Raw genomic sequence first — 17,310 nt, forward strand, 5'->3', positions numbered from 1 at the left:
GTAGGTGTTTTTTTCGATTCATAAAGAGCAAAGCGATTAGGTAGAAAAAAGAAAATCGTTCCACAATAATTCTTATCAATGTTTATTTACTGTTTCTTCCATAGGCTAATTATAAAGCGTGTAATAAGTAAAAATCAAGCCTTTACAATATACGAAAATTGCTTGCGCTCTATCTTTGGACAACAGTATTAACGATGAAACCTGACTGTTCATTATTATCATTCAGCATATATATATATATATAAGCTGAATTCATTCAGCTTATATATATATATATATATATATATAGCTTCTTCTTAAATAGGACAGGTGTTGGACTGTCACCTGTGTTAACGTGACTGCATTAAGGTTCAAAAGCTTTGCTTCATCCTCAATTTCACACGCACAAACAGATTATACCAACATGAGCTTCAAGTGTACATCTAAGGTGATCGTGTATATAGTTCGATGGCTTCGAAGCATGCAAGATTCGCATCAACAAAGATTCAACACGCACACACGAAGCCACCACAAGTTACTCAGTGTACAAACAATTTTTCATGGTTTTTTATTGAAGGGAGATTTTTAGTAGCCCTCATCTCATAAGCTGATATTAGCGAGTTGCTTACTAGGGGCCCCGAACGAAATTGTGTCGGGTGCATAGATTATAACGCAGCCGAACAGGTTCTACATTTTATAATTTAGTTTCAGGAGCTCAGACGTGAACTCGATCGGCCTCGCGGGTTTCGATCACCTCGTCATTTGAGCTCGACGAGTTTCTAGCGTTTGCAAACGTAAGGAATACTTCTTCCAATGTGGTATCTGAAACCTGGCAAACAATATACGTTAGGACCGGCCCTGTGCATATGGACCAAACTTCGGGACTGTTTTAGCTCTAGAAATCGTTGATTTAGCTTAACCTGAAATATATTAGTTATTATATCTACAACATAATAAGGTGAGAATATTATACCTGGATGTCCTCGAGAGCCAGATCTGACCGTGTGCGCAGCTGCAGAATCAGCTCGAACACTTCACTCCACTTAAGATTTAAGCTAGTTACATGGAACTTCAGGAGACGCTGTTGATGTCACAAGTACCATCAGAAATGTCCTTTAGAATTTTTTTTAAAACAGTGAACCTCATAAACCTTTACATGAACATGTAAATAGGAATACTCCTTCCTTGAGTTGACGGTGATGGTCACTGTCGATTGTACCGCGCAACAAACATTTCAAGCGAATCTTAACCGTTCCTACTACACACAGGCCACCAGAGTACTATCGCATTGTGCATATTCCGCACCCAGTCAACGAGAGACTGCTCACATATTAAGAAAAACACTTAGGAAAACGAAAACTTCTATTGCGAATAAAATCTAGCCTACCTGATGATTGGTTTTGAGACGACACTGGCCGGAGAAAAGGTGATGCATGCACGCGCAGACAGCGTCTTCTAGTTCTTTCGAATCATAGGCAAGTTTTACAAGTACCGTAAAGCCCTGGCTGTATTTTTCTTTCAGATGTTGCGAAGATCCGAGGCAGCGCATCGTTCCTGCTACCATGATACCAATACGATGGCAAAGTGCTTCGCACTCCTCCATTGAATGCGACGTTAGCAAAACCGCAGAGCCGAGATCGCGTTGGGCGGCGACTAACGTTGCCCAAATCTTGCGGCGCGCTATTGGGTCTACGCCGGCTGTCGGCTCGTCAAGATACAGCATACGTGGATTCCCGATCATGGCTATTGCTATCGATAGTTTGCGTTTATTGCCACCACTATATGTTCGTGTCAATTTGTTCGCATGCGGCGTCAGGTTCATCAGCTCGATCATGTAATCCACAATCGCTGGCGTCTGTTCGCGAGACAGACCTCGAAGCGCGCAGAACAGGTCCAACATCTCACGACCGGTCATGCAGTCGATAAGAGCATTGTCCTGGGGGCAATAACCAATATACCCCTGAAATTCGCGCAATCTTGTTCGTAAATCCGATTGCTGGATATAGGCGTTCCCACCTGATAACAATAGATCGCCAGTGAGCATGCCGAATATCGTACTTTTGCCGGCACCATTCACACCAAGAAGACCGAAACACTCCCTGTTACGCACGGAAAACGATACTTCATTCACCGCGCGGAAGGTTCCATAGTACTTGGTGATCGAGTGCACTAAAAGGGCGTAATCATTTGTTTTTTTTTCGCGCACTGCGTGATCGACGTGTTGTTGTTCGTTAATCACATCCGAGTCCTCTGGCTCAATCTTATCGTTGATTTGATCTGGAAAGAAATCAACATGTTAGTACACACCGCATTTATACTAACTGGAGCATACGGATTCATCGGCATGGTTGCGTGCATGGATTGCTTCCGTAAGTGTTAATGCCTTGCCAGTATCGATCGCGTTTTCACACCCGACGGTAATTCTCTATGAGTTATGTTTATCACAATTTGACCGTGTTACTTAGTTCTTAAAAAAATGCAATAAGGCGTTATAGCAAAAAGGGCATCCGTTATGTAGCGAGAGAACCCATCTGTGTTCGCTTAGCCGTGAGTTTTTGACTATCGGTCTTAACACGAGAGACACAGATAGCGGTGAATAAAAGGCAAAACAAATGTGAAGATCTAGCGTGGATGTTTACATCGGTGTAATTTGATGTATTCATTTAGAGGCCGGTCGAATTTAGCCATGAACACAGTTCGTTTTGCTGGGAGAAGCGAAGTCGTCCGATGTAATGCTTGACGTCGTCGCAGAACTACATAAACTCTGCTTTATATCCATAAAATTAATCGGTTAATGCGGAAAACGTTAATAAACATATTTTGGTATACAAAACATAAGTAAATAGATGCAGAACAAACCATGCACAAAGTTGCTTCCACCGAAGCGTCGTCGAAGCGCTTTAATGCTCAGAGCGTTACGGATGCCTTGATAATTGACAAACTCGAGAAGGACGACGGCCTGTTGCGAATACGTTTCCATGAGGACGAGAAAAGCAAAGCCGAAGATCCCAACTACCCACATTGCCATAATCTGGAACATCACTCCATTACGCGGGTCGAACGTAAACAGCGAAGTATGTTGGAAGCAAAAACCACTGGGACTGCCGGGACAAGCTGTAAGCAATTCAACATTTTTACCGAAATGCATTTTATTACCATCGTTTAAATGGCAGGCCCATTATGGCCAGCGACCTAGGTGCACCTGCAAGAAGCTAAGACTTTATTATGTGTACCATCCAGCCGCCAATGAGCTAACTATATATATCACGTACGGTGACAGCACGGTTCTATAAGTTCCTTCAATATAGTCGGGCAGAACACGTGCCGATCTTCATCTGCAATTCTATCGCAGATTTGTTTATCTTGCCCATTCACATGGATGTTGCCAAACGCGTACGCAGCTGCAAAGCCAGGAAAGAAGCTTGCCAGCTGAAATAAGAGACAAAAGCAATACAGATTTAAGACCCAGCGTATTGTTAATATGTGATGGAAACATCGATTCGCTAGAACTCATAGCGACACAAAGTAACGATAGTTCTACGTAACTCTCGTTCGTAACAAATAATACAGAAACAAAGAAAAACATGTAACTAATCGAACTGCAGGTAAGAGTAGCTGCTAGTCTACCTTAATCCAGTAAGTAGACATAGTGTCGTTGAATACAGAGATCAGGTCCGCAATCTGGATGGCGGGCCCCACGAGAATAACAAGAACGACAGAAAGGACCTGGAGTGCCGATAGAGCTGAAGCTGAGTCCTGAAAGCAAGAAAAAAAAGTCAAACTTCTGCGTATTTGATTTTTTAATTCCACCAATCGAAAACACTGTGCTCCAAAGTGGTAAGAAGCCACCTTAATATCAATTTTTCATCTTGAGACCTCATCTTTCCAAGAGGTAAAGCCTGCTTGCCACAATTACACATTTACACACAGCGAGAAAACAAAGTTTTCTGAAAGCTGAAGTGAACTTGTTGGATTACTACAGATTTACTGGATGATAACAGGATCGTTTCTCTCAGTTCTTTTTGAAGTCAAAACATGGGTAAAATGTAAAAGTACTGATTATGCAAATCCACAAAGCATTTTCCGGTTGAATTGGTTCCAGTTGTTTTTGCTTTCGATACTAGATTTTGTTTTGTCTGTCTACGATTGGGTCGGTACACAGTTTACTCGACGACGGCTGCTAGTAAACTGTTGTAAATTTGGTTAATGTATAGTCCCAGTTATTTGTAATCTTAGTGAATTTTTCAAGGTAACTCTCTAATAGATAGTGCTTAAGGATTTGCAATCGAGCTCCGGAAAATCAAACAGCATATAGAATTACTACCAAGAGCGTAAATAACGGCGAAAAAATGGTCCAGTACAATAGTATCCTACTTATGCGTTTACCTTAAAGAGGTAGGCAAGGGCGTATATAAAAGGCAGCATAGAGACACCGTATGTGACAAGGATGAAAAACAAGGCCACTGAAAAGACAAAAAAGAACGACCCCAGATATAATTTATTGGCTACTATCAAGCTCATAATTAATATCATAAGGAAAAATTAGGCAGCCCAAATAGGACCACACTGCAGTGTCTGTCTTGATTCGTCCCTGGCGCTACTGCGGAAAGCTCTCAGAAACTTTGAGCTTTGATCACGCGAACTCACAAGGAACATAATAATACAAATGAATGTAAAAAAGAGCGTGTTTGTCGACACGCTCTTTAAGCATCGATGATAGTAATGGAGTATTTGCCATTCAGGCGGAAAATAAGGAAGGCTTCATTAGTATCAGTGAGCTAGCGAAAATTGTAAGATTTCATAGTGTAGTATTTGTTTGACGGCTGGTCATTTAAATTCTGCTATTTTTTTTGGTGCACTGTTTTCCGTGACGAGCATGCATTCATCCACTATTTTTAGTGCTGAAGGCCAGTCTTTCCACAGCAAAACAGCAGACTCATCATGGGAAAAACCGTGCTTTTTTATCGCAATCCGAGCTAAGATTAGCTATTTCCTAACCTTTCTGCTCTAGGCAAACGCCTATTAAGGTTGAACATTTTCTTAATTGTCATCGTTGGCCCGCATATATTGCCAACTCTCACGTGGCTTTCAAAAAATCCGACAAAAACTTTCATGAAGATTCTCAATAAAGTTTGGATTTTAAAGCTTAGATTCATTAGATTTAAATTCATCAAATTGGCTCGAAAAGCCACTTTCGATACACCCGAGTCTTTGATACAGAAAATAAGAGCCGTCTTAAAGGCGAGAGTATCAAATGGCACTCAAGTTGTTTATGTAACCACCAATAATATATCACATTGCGCAATAAGAGATTTTGTTTGAGAGGTGCAAAGGATCTATTATTGCGCAAACTCTTCGGCTGTTTTAAACTTGGGATTTTCAACCTGGTATCAGACCCAAATATAATGCCGTTGGATTCTTTAGGTGGCATATTTTCGGGACACTTTGTGAAAAGTTACCACCACCTACCAATATCGCTTAACGCACAGATACTTTTAAAATGTTATTTGCAGATTGAGATATATATAAGAAATCTGATGAGAAACTCGTATCTGGGTAAAGTCGGGCTAATTCCAAAAAAAAAAGGAAAAACTTATTCAGAAAAACGAAACGTTTCCATGTTAAGATTCGGCTGCATAATCGAATATTCTGATTTCGCACGTGGAGCTGAATCTCAATGCTTTAGGAAACGTACCTCGCGTTGTGACCTCTATTGAACAGTTATAATTGTTGACGAAAAAGCGTAATGAACAAACATCGTAAGCGCATACCTGTTGTCTCTCGGTAGGAGCGGAAGCCTTCTGAGGGATTTATAAGAACACAAATAACTACCATGCACATGATGGGTACAAGCATTATTCCCATATCAAAGAGCAAATTCGAGGCCACGTATGTAAGGCGGCTGACCCCAGACATCAGTTGGATCTGTAAACATCGGTATTACAAAATACAGCACATTTTAAATGGAGGGCAGTGATCAACGGTACTTTAAAAAAAGAGCTTCCAGCACTAACAAATAATTTAAGTGCATCTTAATAGAGTCAAAGAAGGACCGCCTTAGCACTAGAGAGACATTTTGTTCATTTTGTCCTGTATTGACACAACAGTTAGACTAAAGGGAAATTATCTTCCTGTATATTAAATATATAAGACTCTCTGCAAAATTTTTTTTTATATTCGTACATGGAATAGTCGAAGGTTTTTGAACCCTTATAAAAATTAATTGATTAATGGCTAAGGGGCTAATGTATTCGAGGCGAACATACTTGAATAGCATGTAAGGTTACGAACGATTAAACGTTCATATAGGAACATAGCGATCAAGTTGTTTTTTTTTCTGAATTCTTGAAGACTCTAACGCACGCTGCCAGGGATCTAGATCATTGCTTTTATTACAATCATTTTCATATTTAAAAACGGATGTCATACCGTTAAGAGTACGATGTAATTAATAATGTATGTAACCATTTGTTAAAACGTATCCACTAGTAGTGCTGCTAGTAGTTCCTCATTTTTTAATTTATATTTTTTGTTTAAATTAAAATTTCAATTTACCACCATGTAAGTTTCTGCCTCTATTTTTGGGTGTATTTATGGGTAAGCTACTCACCAGCTTGCTTTTGGTAACCCTTTCCTGGACGGGAAACATGATTGCAGAAGTGATTAGGTAAGACACCACAATGGCCATGAAAAGAGTCGATTTAAAGTGCACTGAATAAATACAGAACAGGAAAAAATAGTGTTAGAAGCCAGGGATCAGATATACTGTATATGATCATGCGCACAGCTGCGTATATCGTAACGATGTTGTTGAAAGGAAATAAAAGTTGAGGGAATAACTTGCATCAAGCAAGTGTCAAAGGTCTTTGCGAGATTAACTCATCTGAAGCATCCTATTGTATCGGCTGCAACTAGATAATACAATGTAAAGATATTGCAATGTTGTTTACGAGTAGTGATGTTTTGTTACTTTCTATTTTAACCCGCATTTTAAGCATTATATTTTTTTAAAGTGCCATTGAGAGCGTCTTCAAATTTTAGGCAGACAGAGAAAATCACAAGACTAGAGGCAACATGAAGACGAATCAAGTATTCTTTTAGTAAAGATGTAGTGACTGAGACACGCTAAGGCAGCTTGTATTAATATAAAAGGTAAAATTTATTAAAAATAATAATTAATGGTACGTGAGAATTGAATGCCTCATACTTCATCAGCAGACGATAAAAATCTTTTCATGGTTCTATTCTGCAAAATGTGATATCATCGAGAATTCGATCAAAATCTGGAAATCTATTTTTGATATTAACATTCGATATTGGTTTCCCTCTTCCCAGTGAGGCACTATATCGTTCTGAGCATATATATCAGTGGGACAAAGATAAATAGTGGATCTTCTTTAATAAAATAACGTACCTAGAAAAGCATACATGACCGGAGGAGAGCGATCCTTCCTTTCCAGTGGTCGATTGGTCACTCGCACGACGGCATCTTTTTTCGTAAGTTTGTTCAGTACCGCTTCCTGCCAGCGAGTTAGAACTGCTGCTCCCATATGGTAGGGTTCTCCATTAAACCACAAAGTCCGGTTTTCGCTGTTTTGCCCGCCCGCAGACCATTTCGATTTGTAATCACCTGGATGCTTGAGGCCTATAATTATCATGTTGCCAGTAACATTCGTGTCATGACTTTCAGTAACGACAAGAATGTTCATTAAACGTATCTCAAACAAATAGCGCGACGGTATATGCCACACGATATGTGTGATTAAAAAAAAAAACAAAAATGGAACTTTCTCGCGCATGGTAGCTTTGTGCTAACGTAAAGTAAACGATAAGCCTACTTTACTATAGACGTTTTTAAATTGTGCTGAATTCCACGTTAGAGACTATTCACTTTCGTATTGTTTGCCTTTGTAACCTCCATTTTCTCCTTTTCCCCAATTTCATAAGCCTGCCATATTGTATATTTTGTTTTCATCTCCCTACACTTGTTTTATTACTGCTTTTTAACTCTAAGTCTTCGTTTACAAACTCCCGAAAGAACTCACCAATATTAAGTAAATAAGTATTGACTTTGTCATCGGGAAGCTTTCGGCAGTTTACTCCATCACGTTTTAAGTTTTCGATGAAAGCATCCACGAGAATATCTTGTGATCCCGCGACAAAGCCCTCAGTCTCGCCGTAAATGCCGCGTAGGGAATAGGTCACCGACTAAAAGTTATTAATATTTTGGAAATTACATGTCGACCTATTATAAAGGCTTTTCTCTATATTACCAACAAGTAATAAGAAAATTTCGTGTCCTAATGATACAAATAAAACGTATCGCGCAAGTAATTACCTTATCTACACTTTTGTAAGTTGGGGTATATGCCTTTAGTTAAAGAACTAAAGAATGCTTTATTTTTAGTTTTCTTGTTTACCTGATTTACCCCTAAGAAAGGAGGAAATCAGATAGGCACATCAAATGCATAGTCCACTATATGGGGCGGTCTAATTAAACATAAGTTTGTTTCGAAATCTCCAAAAAGTCAACACAAATTAACTGGCTGAAATTATAGGTAAAAATATACCCAACGGTAGGCTAATAGTAACGTGACCTTTTACCAGTCTGGCGATAAGATATTTTATATCGTCGAATATGAGAAATCTTTCGAGGGCGATGGCCAACTACCTAGGTAACTGAACAACTCAGAATGAGCTTGACAGCAGCTAAATAATCATTCCCTTGAATAGCTTACACTTTATATGTAGAACGAATGTTGGCCTTTTCAAATGGAGTATCTAGATTCACTGTTTACGTAAAGCACAAAGCCTTAAGAAGGGGCGCTGAAAAGCACGGATTCTGTCTTTACTTTTTGTTTTCATCACAATACACATCCCAAAGATTTTCTCTAATAATCAATCTTCCAACTATGTTTTCCTACTTAACAGTACATTTTACTGATGAGCTGTTGAATAGGAAGGCATAATCTAGTATATTAATGGGTAAATGTAATAAATTAATAAGACACTTTGCTACATGTGGATTCATAATAAAACCGAAAAAATAAAGCTTCCGACTTTCCCGCAAAGCTAACTCCCACAGTGCTGTAATTCCCAGTTTTACTAACCTGATTGTCGTCCTGCTTACCAGAGTCTGCAATGACACAGTAAGCACATGTTGCTATAAGCGGTATCAGCATTAGGTACGAAAGCATTTTCCATTCTCGGCGTATCGCGTGGAATCTGACAATGCAGATGAAAGTACAACAAAACACGAGATATACACAAATATATATGCCGCACATTCACCATTTTTGCCGCTTGTAGCAAAATCTGATATCAGTTAATTCTGTGGACCCGACTTAGAGGGGATACCAGAAATGGGTCAGATTTTTAGGGTTAGGTTAGGTTAAGTTGGCTGTTAGGTTAGGTTAGATTTTTGGCACACAGATTTTGACGGCGGTGGATTCAGTCGAATCATTTCAGCAAAATTGTGTGATTGTTTCAAATATTTTGAAGAAACACCCAGGGAGACTAATAAATATCGGACCAAGTTAGCATTTTTCCTAAAGCTACCCAGTTTCTCTGGAATAGGAGCCTTTACGCCTAACTCGAGTCTATAGAATTCACCGATGAATGCTAGGTCATACTAGAAGTAAACAGCATGCACTATAGAAATCATTGGGAAAATTATCTTTCACAATGCATATAGTACTTTTTATTAAGTGAGACCTGTTTTGCGGAAATCGATTTAAAATTTCAGTATATAAGCCTGAATACGTCTGGTTTCAAGAAGCGAAAGTTCAGTAGTACAGGTCCCCAACTGAAATAAAACCTTTTACAACATGGAACGGCAGTGAGAACAGAAGGTGTAGACGTAGCCCATTTTTGCCATTACACTTTTTATGGAAAAAAAATAATCGTAAATCTGGACGCTAATGAACATCGCGCTTACTAAAATCCACATTAAATTAGAAAGTAGAGGATGTTAAAGAAAGACAATTAATCGCTTAATTTTTTTTTTAATGTTGGATAGACAAAATGATGACTTACTTTTATCAATGATATACTGTTTATTGGAACCTAATAATATACAAATAGCATAAATATCAGTAAAACCAGTAATGTGCGACTATGCAAGGGCCACATGGCAGCGTTTGAAATGCTCTGACCCGTCTCGCCGTTGCATCAATCATTCGTTCTATATCTGGTTAATTTACTGTTATATAATGTCTTTTTAGTGACCAGGGTTTTACAATATACCTTTTTGTGAGTAGCCCTTCCAGTTGACGGACGGTTCGGGCAAAGCCAGGCGGAACCTGGTTGAAACGGGCGATATGTTCTGTAGCGAATCCGAAAAAGTGCAAAGAGGGAGTACACATTTATAGCTGATATTAACCCAGCCAAAGGCATAATGTATTGAAATAACAAACACGCTTCTTAAGTGACAGAAGCTAGTCAGACGGTTACGTAGAGCTCGGTAGGGGTACGACAGGGTTGCAAACGTACTCTGATTTTAAGTTAAACCTGAGTTTGTCTTAAATTTGTCTTAAGCCAGCGTTTTTCAACAAGCTTGATATAAAATCATATATTATTATGTGCAAAAAATGCTATTGAAAAGTATAGAGAAGGTTGTTCACGAAACCATGCTGCTATCGTCGTCATCATCATCATCCACAGCAGTAGATCAATGATAACAATAAACAGCTTCCGTCCGAATTGTTATACCATGATTTTCTGTACGAGTAGCAAGTCTCTACGGGCACAAATTTCGAATTATGTTACGCATGTTTATTCTGAATGTTCGCCATGATTGTCAAAATACCTTCTCGATTCTTCTTCAGATAGCATATTTTTGGATTCTTCTTACCAAAGCTAGCCATTGCATAAGCTGCGTCACGGTCTCCATTCATTTTGTGCGTGACCCTGTCTTTAGTCTTCTCAAAAATTCCTACGTCCTGTTCGCCAACTTTCATGAACACGTCCTCCATAGTTGTCACCGAGATACCGATATCTTCAACCTAAAATATGAGAAACAGGACATTTGAAGCGTGTGCGCTCAAGTAGCAGTTAATTGACAGCAGGTTGTTGTAGCAAACGTGTTTCGTTAGCACCTGCAGCTTACAAAGTGATTACGACTAATGGCTATCGGAAAGCGTATTATTGAAATTGCTCCTGTGGTGCTTACCTCAAGATTATCTTTGACCATCTCTAGATGTTTAAAAAGATCAATTAGCAGCTGGTTTTCAGGAAAGCCGATGTTAATGCAGAATTCATAGCCAAGATTAGAGGTGATAAATACTCGTTCGTTAGCCTTCAGCACTTGTTTCACATCTGTCAGGACCCGCTGAACGTCGGTGTTGCGGTGACTTTTGGTAAAAGTAAGCTTATAACCAGTTTCTGCAACGTACGGAAAATAAGCAAGTGAGTGACACTTCACAACTATAGGAAAATTCATTGATTAAACGACAATGGTTATTTGCATACGGGACAAGTCATAATAGGCGATTTTAGATTGAGAGAAGATTTTTTGAAGGGTCGTATATCGGAGTCATAACATGCAGCACAGCGTACCGAATTTTCGCTTGAGGAACATTGGCGATCCCGCGCACATCAGATATCCATTGGCCAGAAAAGCGATACGATCCCCAAGTACGTCAGCTTCTTCCATATAGTGAGTCGTCATAAGTACGGTTCGATTCTGTCGCTCTTCTTGTAACAAAGTCCATACGCCTCGACGAGCTTCCGGATCCATGCCGGTCGTTGGTTCATCCAGAATTAAGATCTGATCGTCGGGGTACACGAAAACGCTTAGACGGTGATTCTTTCGACAGTGCATAGACATCAAGTGATCTTAAAAAACTGTTGTCATACGTTGTTTTTCACATGGTATAATATTCCAAAAAGAGCATGTTAGGGAGCACAGTTTAACACTTCTTGAAGTGCTTATAAGGATAACGGGATTTTCCGTGATACTTGCCTTACTTCCACCAACCATCGCATTGGCCAAGCTGAGTTTTCTTTTTATTCCGCCAGACAGGTTCTTGGCTAGGGTTTCAACCTTGTCGGACAGACCAAGTTTGTGAAGAAGCCTGTAAATCTCATTTGAATTAGCTTTAATAGGCACACCCTTGAGCGATGCGAAGAAATTTAAATGCTCAATAACTGTAAGCTCGTCAAAGAGGACGTTATGTTGGAGACAAAGGCCAATTCCTGATCTTGCCCGACGAGTATCTTTCCTCACGTTGTATCCATTGATATGCACTTCGCCTTCTGTTGGAGGGAATAACCCTGTAAGAATGTTCATCGCAGTAGTTTTGCCAGCCCCGTTGTGACCCAGAAGCATTGTGATCTGGTTAGCATAAAGATCCAATGAGAGATCGTCGACAGCGCGAACTGGTCCAAAATTATGCGAAACGTGACGCAAACGTATTACCGGCTCCCCGGCATTGCACACGGGCTCCACCGTTTCAAAATCTGCAACGGAGGCGGCAGAAGAAGTCGCAAGTAAAATACCCCTACAGTGGCAAAAATGCAGCTACGTTTTTCAATTTAAACACGGTTTTAAGAATTAGTATGTCGCTGTCTGTTAAATCGCTCCTTTCTTTTAGAGACTTCATTGTCTGAGTTTATATTTCGAGTGGATACTGGAGTGCCGCATACCACACAAACAAAACAATAATATTGAACGTTGCCCCCATATCGTTATCGAAGTGCAAGGAAAAATATTAACGGACGATAATTAGGAACGTGCGTGATACTAACCTTCCACATCGTCTTGGTTTACGGGGCTCCTCACTGATTGTTCCTTACCACAAAACCAGTAAGACTTGTGGAGAAAGAAAAAAGGCTCCTTTGGCACACCATATTGCCACGGAATGACCGCATCTAGATACCACGTTAAAAGTAGGTAGAGTCCCCACGAAAAAATCATTGTAAGAAGGATAGTTAAAGGTGAAACGTTGTCACCTGGAATAACTGTTTGACCTATTGTCGACCAGTGAAGTCCTTTACCTGAAATAGCAGATCAAGATAGCAAAAGAATTGTATTATACATTCGTAAGACTACGGCAAAAACTAATAATTAACATTTTGGCGAATTCCATGGCCATGGAACCACATGCGCGCAGCGCCTTTCCATGGAAATTGTTGCGCACACTTAAAGAATGACTCGAGCGTACAAATCTCATTTTATAACTTTTATCAATAAATATTATTGAATGTAAGTCCAAGGCTGAATTGACACCAGTTTTCATAAAACAAGTATGACTTTTTGCATCTTCGACTGTACTTAGGATAGAGTTCTTTTGCAGGATGGTGAGAGAAAGAATTGGAAACACAATTTTTTTAGTGGTGTTAGTAGCATTCTTCAATGAGCAACACATCCTATACAAGATCAGATTAGTATGAACGTATCAGTGTTCTGCTTCAACTTAGCCAACTGCGCACCGCCACTACTGGAGAAACCGACGGTGTAAGGTAATTATTACTTCTAGCAGATGCTTGTTGTTCGTTATGATCATAAACACGTCTTGTAAACGGTAAGCATTCACATCTACAAATAACCTAAAAGCAGTAGCATGCAAGTTGAATATTCGATAAATATGGTAATCACTTGCAGGTAGCCGGTACAATCAATGTCAGGGAGCTTCATAAATAATTTGTTTTAATATTCAATCATCCGTATATTCACACAAGCATTCGCAATGTGTTTTTGACTAAATATCGCTAAGTTAGTTAGAGAAGAGCCAAGAAAAAGGGCATAAAAAATAAGCCTCCAGCTTACGGTATACTGATCATCATTGCAAAATGTACTGGAGCTTTTGTGTCCTCACGTTGGTCACTAAAAAAGCCCGGCTAAAACATATTGGAAAAGGAACAACACACATAAAAAATATAAACAGTTCATTATAAAACTAATAATACTATGCGTTTAATCAAGTTTTGTATTCAAAACGAATCCCAGAGTAATAATCGTTTGACTACGTGCCACTCACCAATTTCTTCGGTGTAAATTATTAGCTTTAAAAGCCATTGAATTCCAAAAAATGGTATCAGAGAAGTAAAAATCTTGACGGCGGCGGGCTTAGCAGCGTAGTCTGAGACCGAGGATTCCATCGGACGGTCAAGGACGGCCCAGTATAATATACAAGTTCCGATCACGAGCAGAATCGTAATCAAAGAGCCTGCATTCGCTGTAATCCAGTCAGAGTCAAACGTAAAGGAAAACGAAATATAGAATCATCAGTACTGTTCCAAATTTTAAATGAGCATACTCATCGATAAAGTTGTCTGATACTATATTCCGAAATATATCAAATCGATACGACGCTCAAGGGTCGGCAACGTACGCGAGTTGATGAGCGTGCACACCACTAGCACGATGAGAATGGCTCCCACAGTGAACACAAAGAGCATGGTGAAAACCAGGCTCCAATCTGTGAACACTATTGCCGCGTGCTCGCCGGTGCATAAACCCAGGGTCAGAATGACGCAAATGGGAATACCCGTAGACAGTCCGACGAGAAGACAGTTGACCCAGTAGACAACGTCCGTCATACCCATCATGCGTATCATTTCCTACAGGAATTAAACAAGCAAAGTCGAGTACAGCGTGACTATTAATGTGTTTTGTTCTTGAGTTATGCATCAGAAGGTGCGCAGTCTATGACTGTGCTGATGAATTAGTACGTAATCATCGATTCGTCTAATGGAATCTTAAAGAGTCATATGAGGCAAAGCAACACGTCAAAACGTATCCCCAGGAACTTAAAAAAACACCAAATAGAATGCCTTTATGGAAAAGAGTCTAAGATCATGGTCTTTCTAACTTTTTTTATGTATACGGAAGTATTTCCTGTGCCCTTAATGTCGGGTCCAATTTACTGCCAGTGCGTTTATTACGGTATTTATGATTTGCTCGGTTTTTACTCTACTTCAGTCTTACGTAGGTACGAGTAGAGTGTATCAAGCGTTTGACTCGTAATCTTCTCGTTAAGGACGAATGAAGCGTCCAGTGGTTCAGCGTACCCTTAGACGACTTTCTCTTTCAGCGATGTTGTTTCTCGCGAACCCAAACAAAAATAGCACATAAGTTGTTGAGGCCATTGCTCCTCCAAGCAAACCGAACAGAACGAAGAATGAAACGTCTTTGCCGTCTGGTGTCAACTGGTCCGACGAAAAGTATTTTTGCGATGGGAACGGTTGCATCAAGGGCTCGTCCTCGGATGGCAGTTTTATTAGGTAATGATCTAGATGTGCCTGGAAAAGAAAATAACAGATGCAACAATATATTTTCTAAATGTTCTAAGTTTGAAGGATAAGAAGAATGATTCTTTAGTTTCATAGAAAAAAAAAAACTCCAAGAATAGGAAGAAAATAATAATAATCAAAACGCATATAACGGGTCAGCTTGTTTGTGAAACCCGGAATACATATATTTATTGTTTAATTAACAGCAGCCGGATTCCTACAAGCAATTAAGGTAAGATTCGATGTTAGTTTAGAAAGCATAAACCGCAACTAGGTCTTCCTTGGTATCTTTGAAAAGAATGTTCAAAGAGCTCGTCAATGTGTTGCTGAATGTATGGGCGTTAGTAATCCCAGAATCGACTGCTGAACTATTATAAAAAGCACATTTGAAAATTTCAAAGTTCTTTTTTTTTCATCATATACATATACGGAAATATTGACAACATACCTTTGCGAGAAAACCTTATAGAGCGAGCGTTACTTGTGCTACTTACTTTGAAAAAGGCGTACAAAGTGGGCCAAAGTAGTGTGCGTTCATAGGCGGACGGGTCCATATAGAAAGATGGTGTTCTTGGCGCAGTTGAGTGACTGTACTTAAGGCCCACACCCATATTATACAAATCGGAGAACTGCAGCAGGTATTCGAGTCTGTTCAGATCCGGCTGATCAGGGAACACAACGGCGAGATCGACATTCGTAGCGTTTACCAAATACTGGTCAAGCTTGGAGATGTTAGCGAAAGGTTTTAGGTTATCTGCCGAGTGGAGTGAAACAACAAACTTAATAGGTACAATTAACAATAAACGACATAAACGAACGAAACTACGTACTAGATATCTCTTCGACTCGATGGTATAACGCAAGCTTCATTTGACAAAAACACTCTTAAAGCATTGGTTTACATGTCCGTACGTTAACAACAATGTGCGGCTTCTGTCGACATTTTGAAACCATAAAACTCATCCGTCATTATAGCTTATTTTAGTTTTGTGCAGGGAATACCGTATTCTATCTCTGCGAATGTAAGTTGGTCCAAGCTGCAATACAATCCTTAAGAATTGGTATTCCTCCATCGCCTGATATCTGCTATTTATGGCATCGGAAACGAATTATATCTTCCGTGGTCTGTGAAACACTGGTACATTATTACCAAGATCAGCAAAAAAACTAACGGCTATTTAGATTTACTCTTTGTCCTATTGCGCTTCCTATCGCTGCAACATAGGCCAAGTTTGAGTACCAAATAAACAAGCCGTCACTTCTCAAAGGACTCGGTTACTTTAAATACTCATGAGCTGCGCCCTGTCGTGCAGTCAATGTATTGCCATACAGTGTTCACACAGCTAACTTCTGTGTGCCCAATTTTTTATTTGCAGAGTCAATCTTTTTGTATTTGTCTCCGTATTGCAAGGTATAGTATCCATTTTGATTTCAACTCATTTCAGAATTTGGTGCGGGATCGCTTACACGCATACAACAAGAGCTAAAGCTCAGCGAAATTACGAGGCTTTGTTAACAACAAAAAATATCAATCCTTAGAATTATTACACTTGTTGGGGTTTCCGAAGACGCTATTCATGATGTCGTTTCCATATTGCTTGTCGGGTGCGTAGGCTATTGTTGAAGGTTTAGATCTCTGTGGAAAGCTAATATCCGCCTTCGTAAATGGACCCATAGGGTCATACTTCTGTGGATCGTGCCACTTTCCTGTTGAGTTTGGGAACTGGCTCCGTATGTATGCCACTAGCACTGTAAAGAAACACATCCAATTATACAAGTTTATGCAGATAATTAGCACTAGTAATTATGAAATCTGCATGTAAAAAAATTAGAAAAGAAGGCCAGCCAATGTGTTAGACGTTTCTATTTTGGTTTTAGAAATACACAGGAGTGATTTCAGCGAAAAACATTTTTCAATTGAAATATGTAGAAATAGATGTAGAAGTGTCTCTAATAATCCTGAGTAGTTTAGCTCATTCATTCTGGACATTTATTTTGTAGTGCTGCCGCTCAGTATGACGCACGCGGCCTCTGCGCTAAGTGTTCCGTTCATTTTATTATTAATTAACGTCTAGTACTAATATGACAGGAAAAATG

The 17,310-nt window shown here is 39.5% G+C and overlaps 1 protein-coding gene across 2 annotated transcripts in view; it reads right to left on the reverse strand.

The window, feature by feature from the left end:
• Nucleotides 1–58: 58 nt before the first annotated feature.
• Nucleotides 59–17,310, reverse strand: part of LOC111259924 (phospholipid-transporting ATPase ABCA3) — a 22,257-nt gene continuing 5,005 nt past the window's right edge. For both annotated transcript variants that reach the window (XM_022832316.2, XM_022832314.2), the window contains exons 3-25: nucleotides 16,762–16,962; nucleotides 15,708–15,967; nucleotides 14,992–15,222; nucleotides 14,313–14,541; nucleotides 13,959–14,156; nucleotides 12,727–12,975; nucleotides 11,942–12,438; nucleotides 11,536–11,746; nucleotides 11,150–11,361; nucleotides 10,832–10,982; nucleotides 10,225–10,303; nucleotides 9,090–9,204; nucleotides 8,025–8,187; nucleotides 7,394–7,624; nucleotides 6,590–6,690; nucleotides 5,751–5,904; nucleotides 4,366–4,442; nucleotides 3,607–3,735; nucleotides 3,252–3,408; nucleotides 2,839–3,093; nucleotides 1,367–2,256; nucleotides 953–1,060; nucleotides 59–808 (exon numbers count right to left, since the gene is read on the reverse strand). In XM_022832316.2, the coding sequence (XP_022688051.1) occupies nucleotides 695–808; nucleotides 953–1,060; nucleotides 1,367–2,256; nucleotides 2,839–3,093; nucleotides 3,252–3,408; nucleotides 3,607–3,735; nucleotides 4,366–4,442; nucleotides 5,751–5,904; nucleotides 6,590–6,690; nucleotides 7,394–7,624; nucleotides 8,025–8,187; nucleotides 9,090–9,204; nucleotides 10,225–10,303; nucleotides 10,832–10,982; nucleotides 11,150–11,361; nucleotides 11,536–11,746; nucleotides 11,942–12,438; nucleotides 12,727–12,975; nucleotides 13,959–14,156; nucleotides 14,313–14,541; nucleotides 14,992–15,222; nucleotides 15,708–15,967; nucleotides 16,762–16,962 (5,012 nt within the window). In that variant the 3' untranslated portion in view covers nucleotides 59–694. The remainder of the gene's footprint in view (nucleotides 809–952; nucleotides 1,061–1,366; nucleotides 2,257–2,838; nucleotides 3,094–3,251; nucleotides 3,409–3,606; nucleotides 3,736–4,365; nucleotides 4,443–5,750; nucleotides 5,905–6,589; nucleotides 6,691–7,393; nucleotides 7,625–8,024; nucleotides 8,188–9,089; nucleotides 9,205–10,224; nucleotides 10,304–10,831; nucleotides 10,983–11,149; nucleotides 11,362–11,535; nucleotides 11,747–11,941; nucleotides 12,439–12,726; nucleotides 12,976–13,958; nucleotides 14,157–14,312; nucleotides 14,542–14,991; nucleotides 15,223–15,707; nucleotides 15,968–16,761; nucleotides 16,963–17,310) is intronic.

The sequence above is a fragment of the Varroa jacobsoni genome, unplaced genomic scaffold (genome assembly GCF_002532875.2).
Source record: "Varroa jacobsoni isolate VJ856 unplaced genomic scaffold, vjacob_1.0 scaffold_385, whole genome shotgun sequence".
Classification (NCBI taxonomy): domain Eukaryota; kingdom Metazoa; phylum Arthropoda; class Arachnida; order Mesostigmata; family Varroidae; genus Varroa; species Varroa jacobsoni.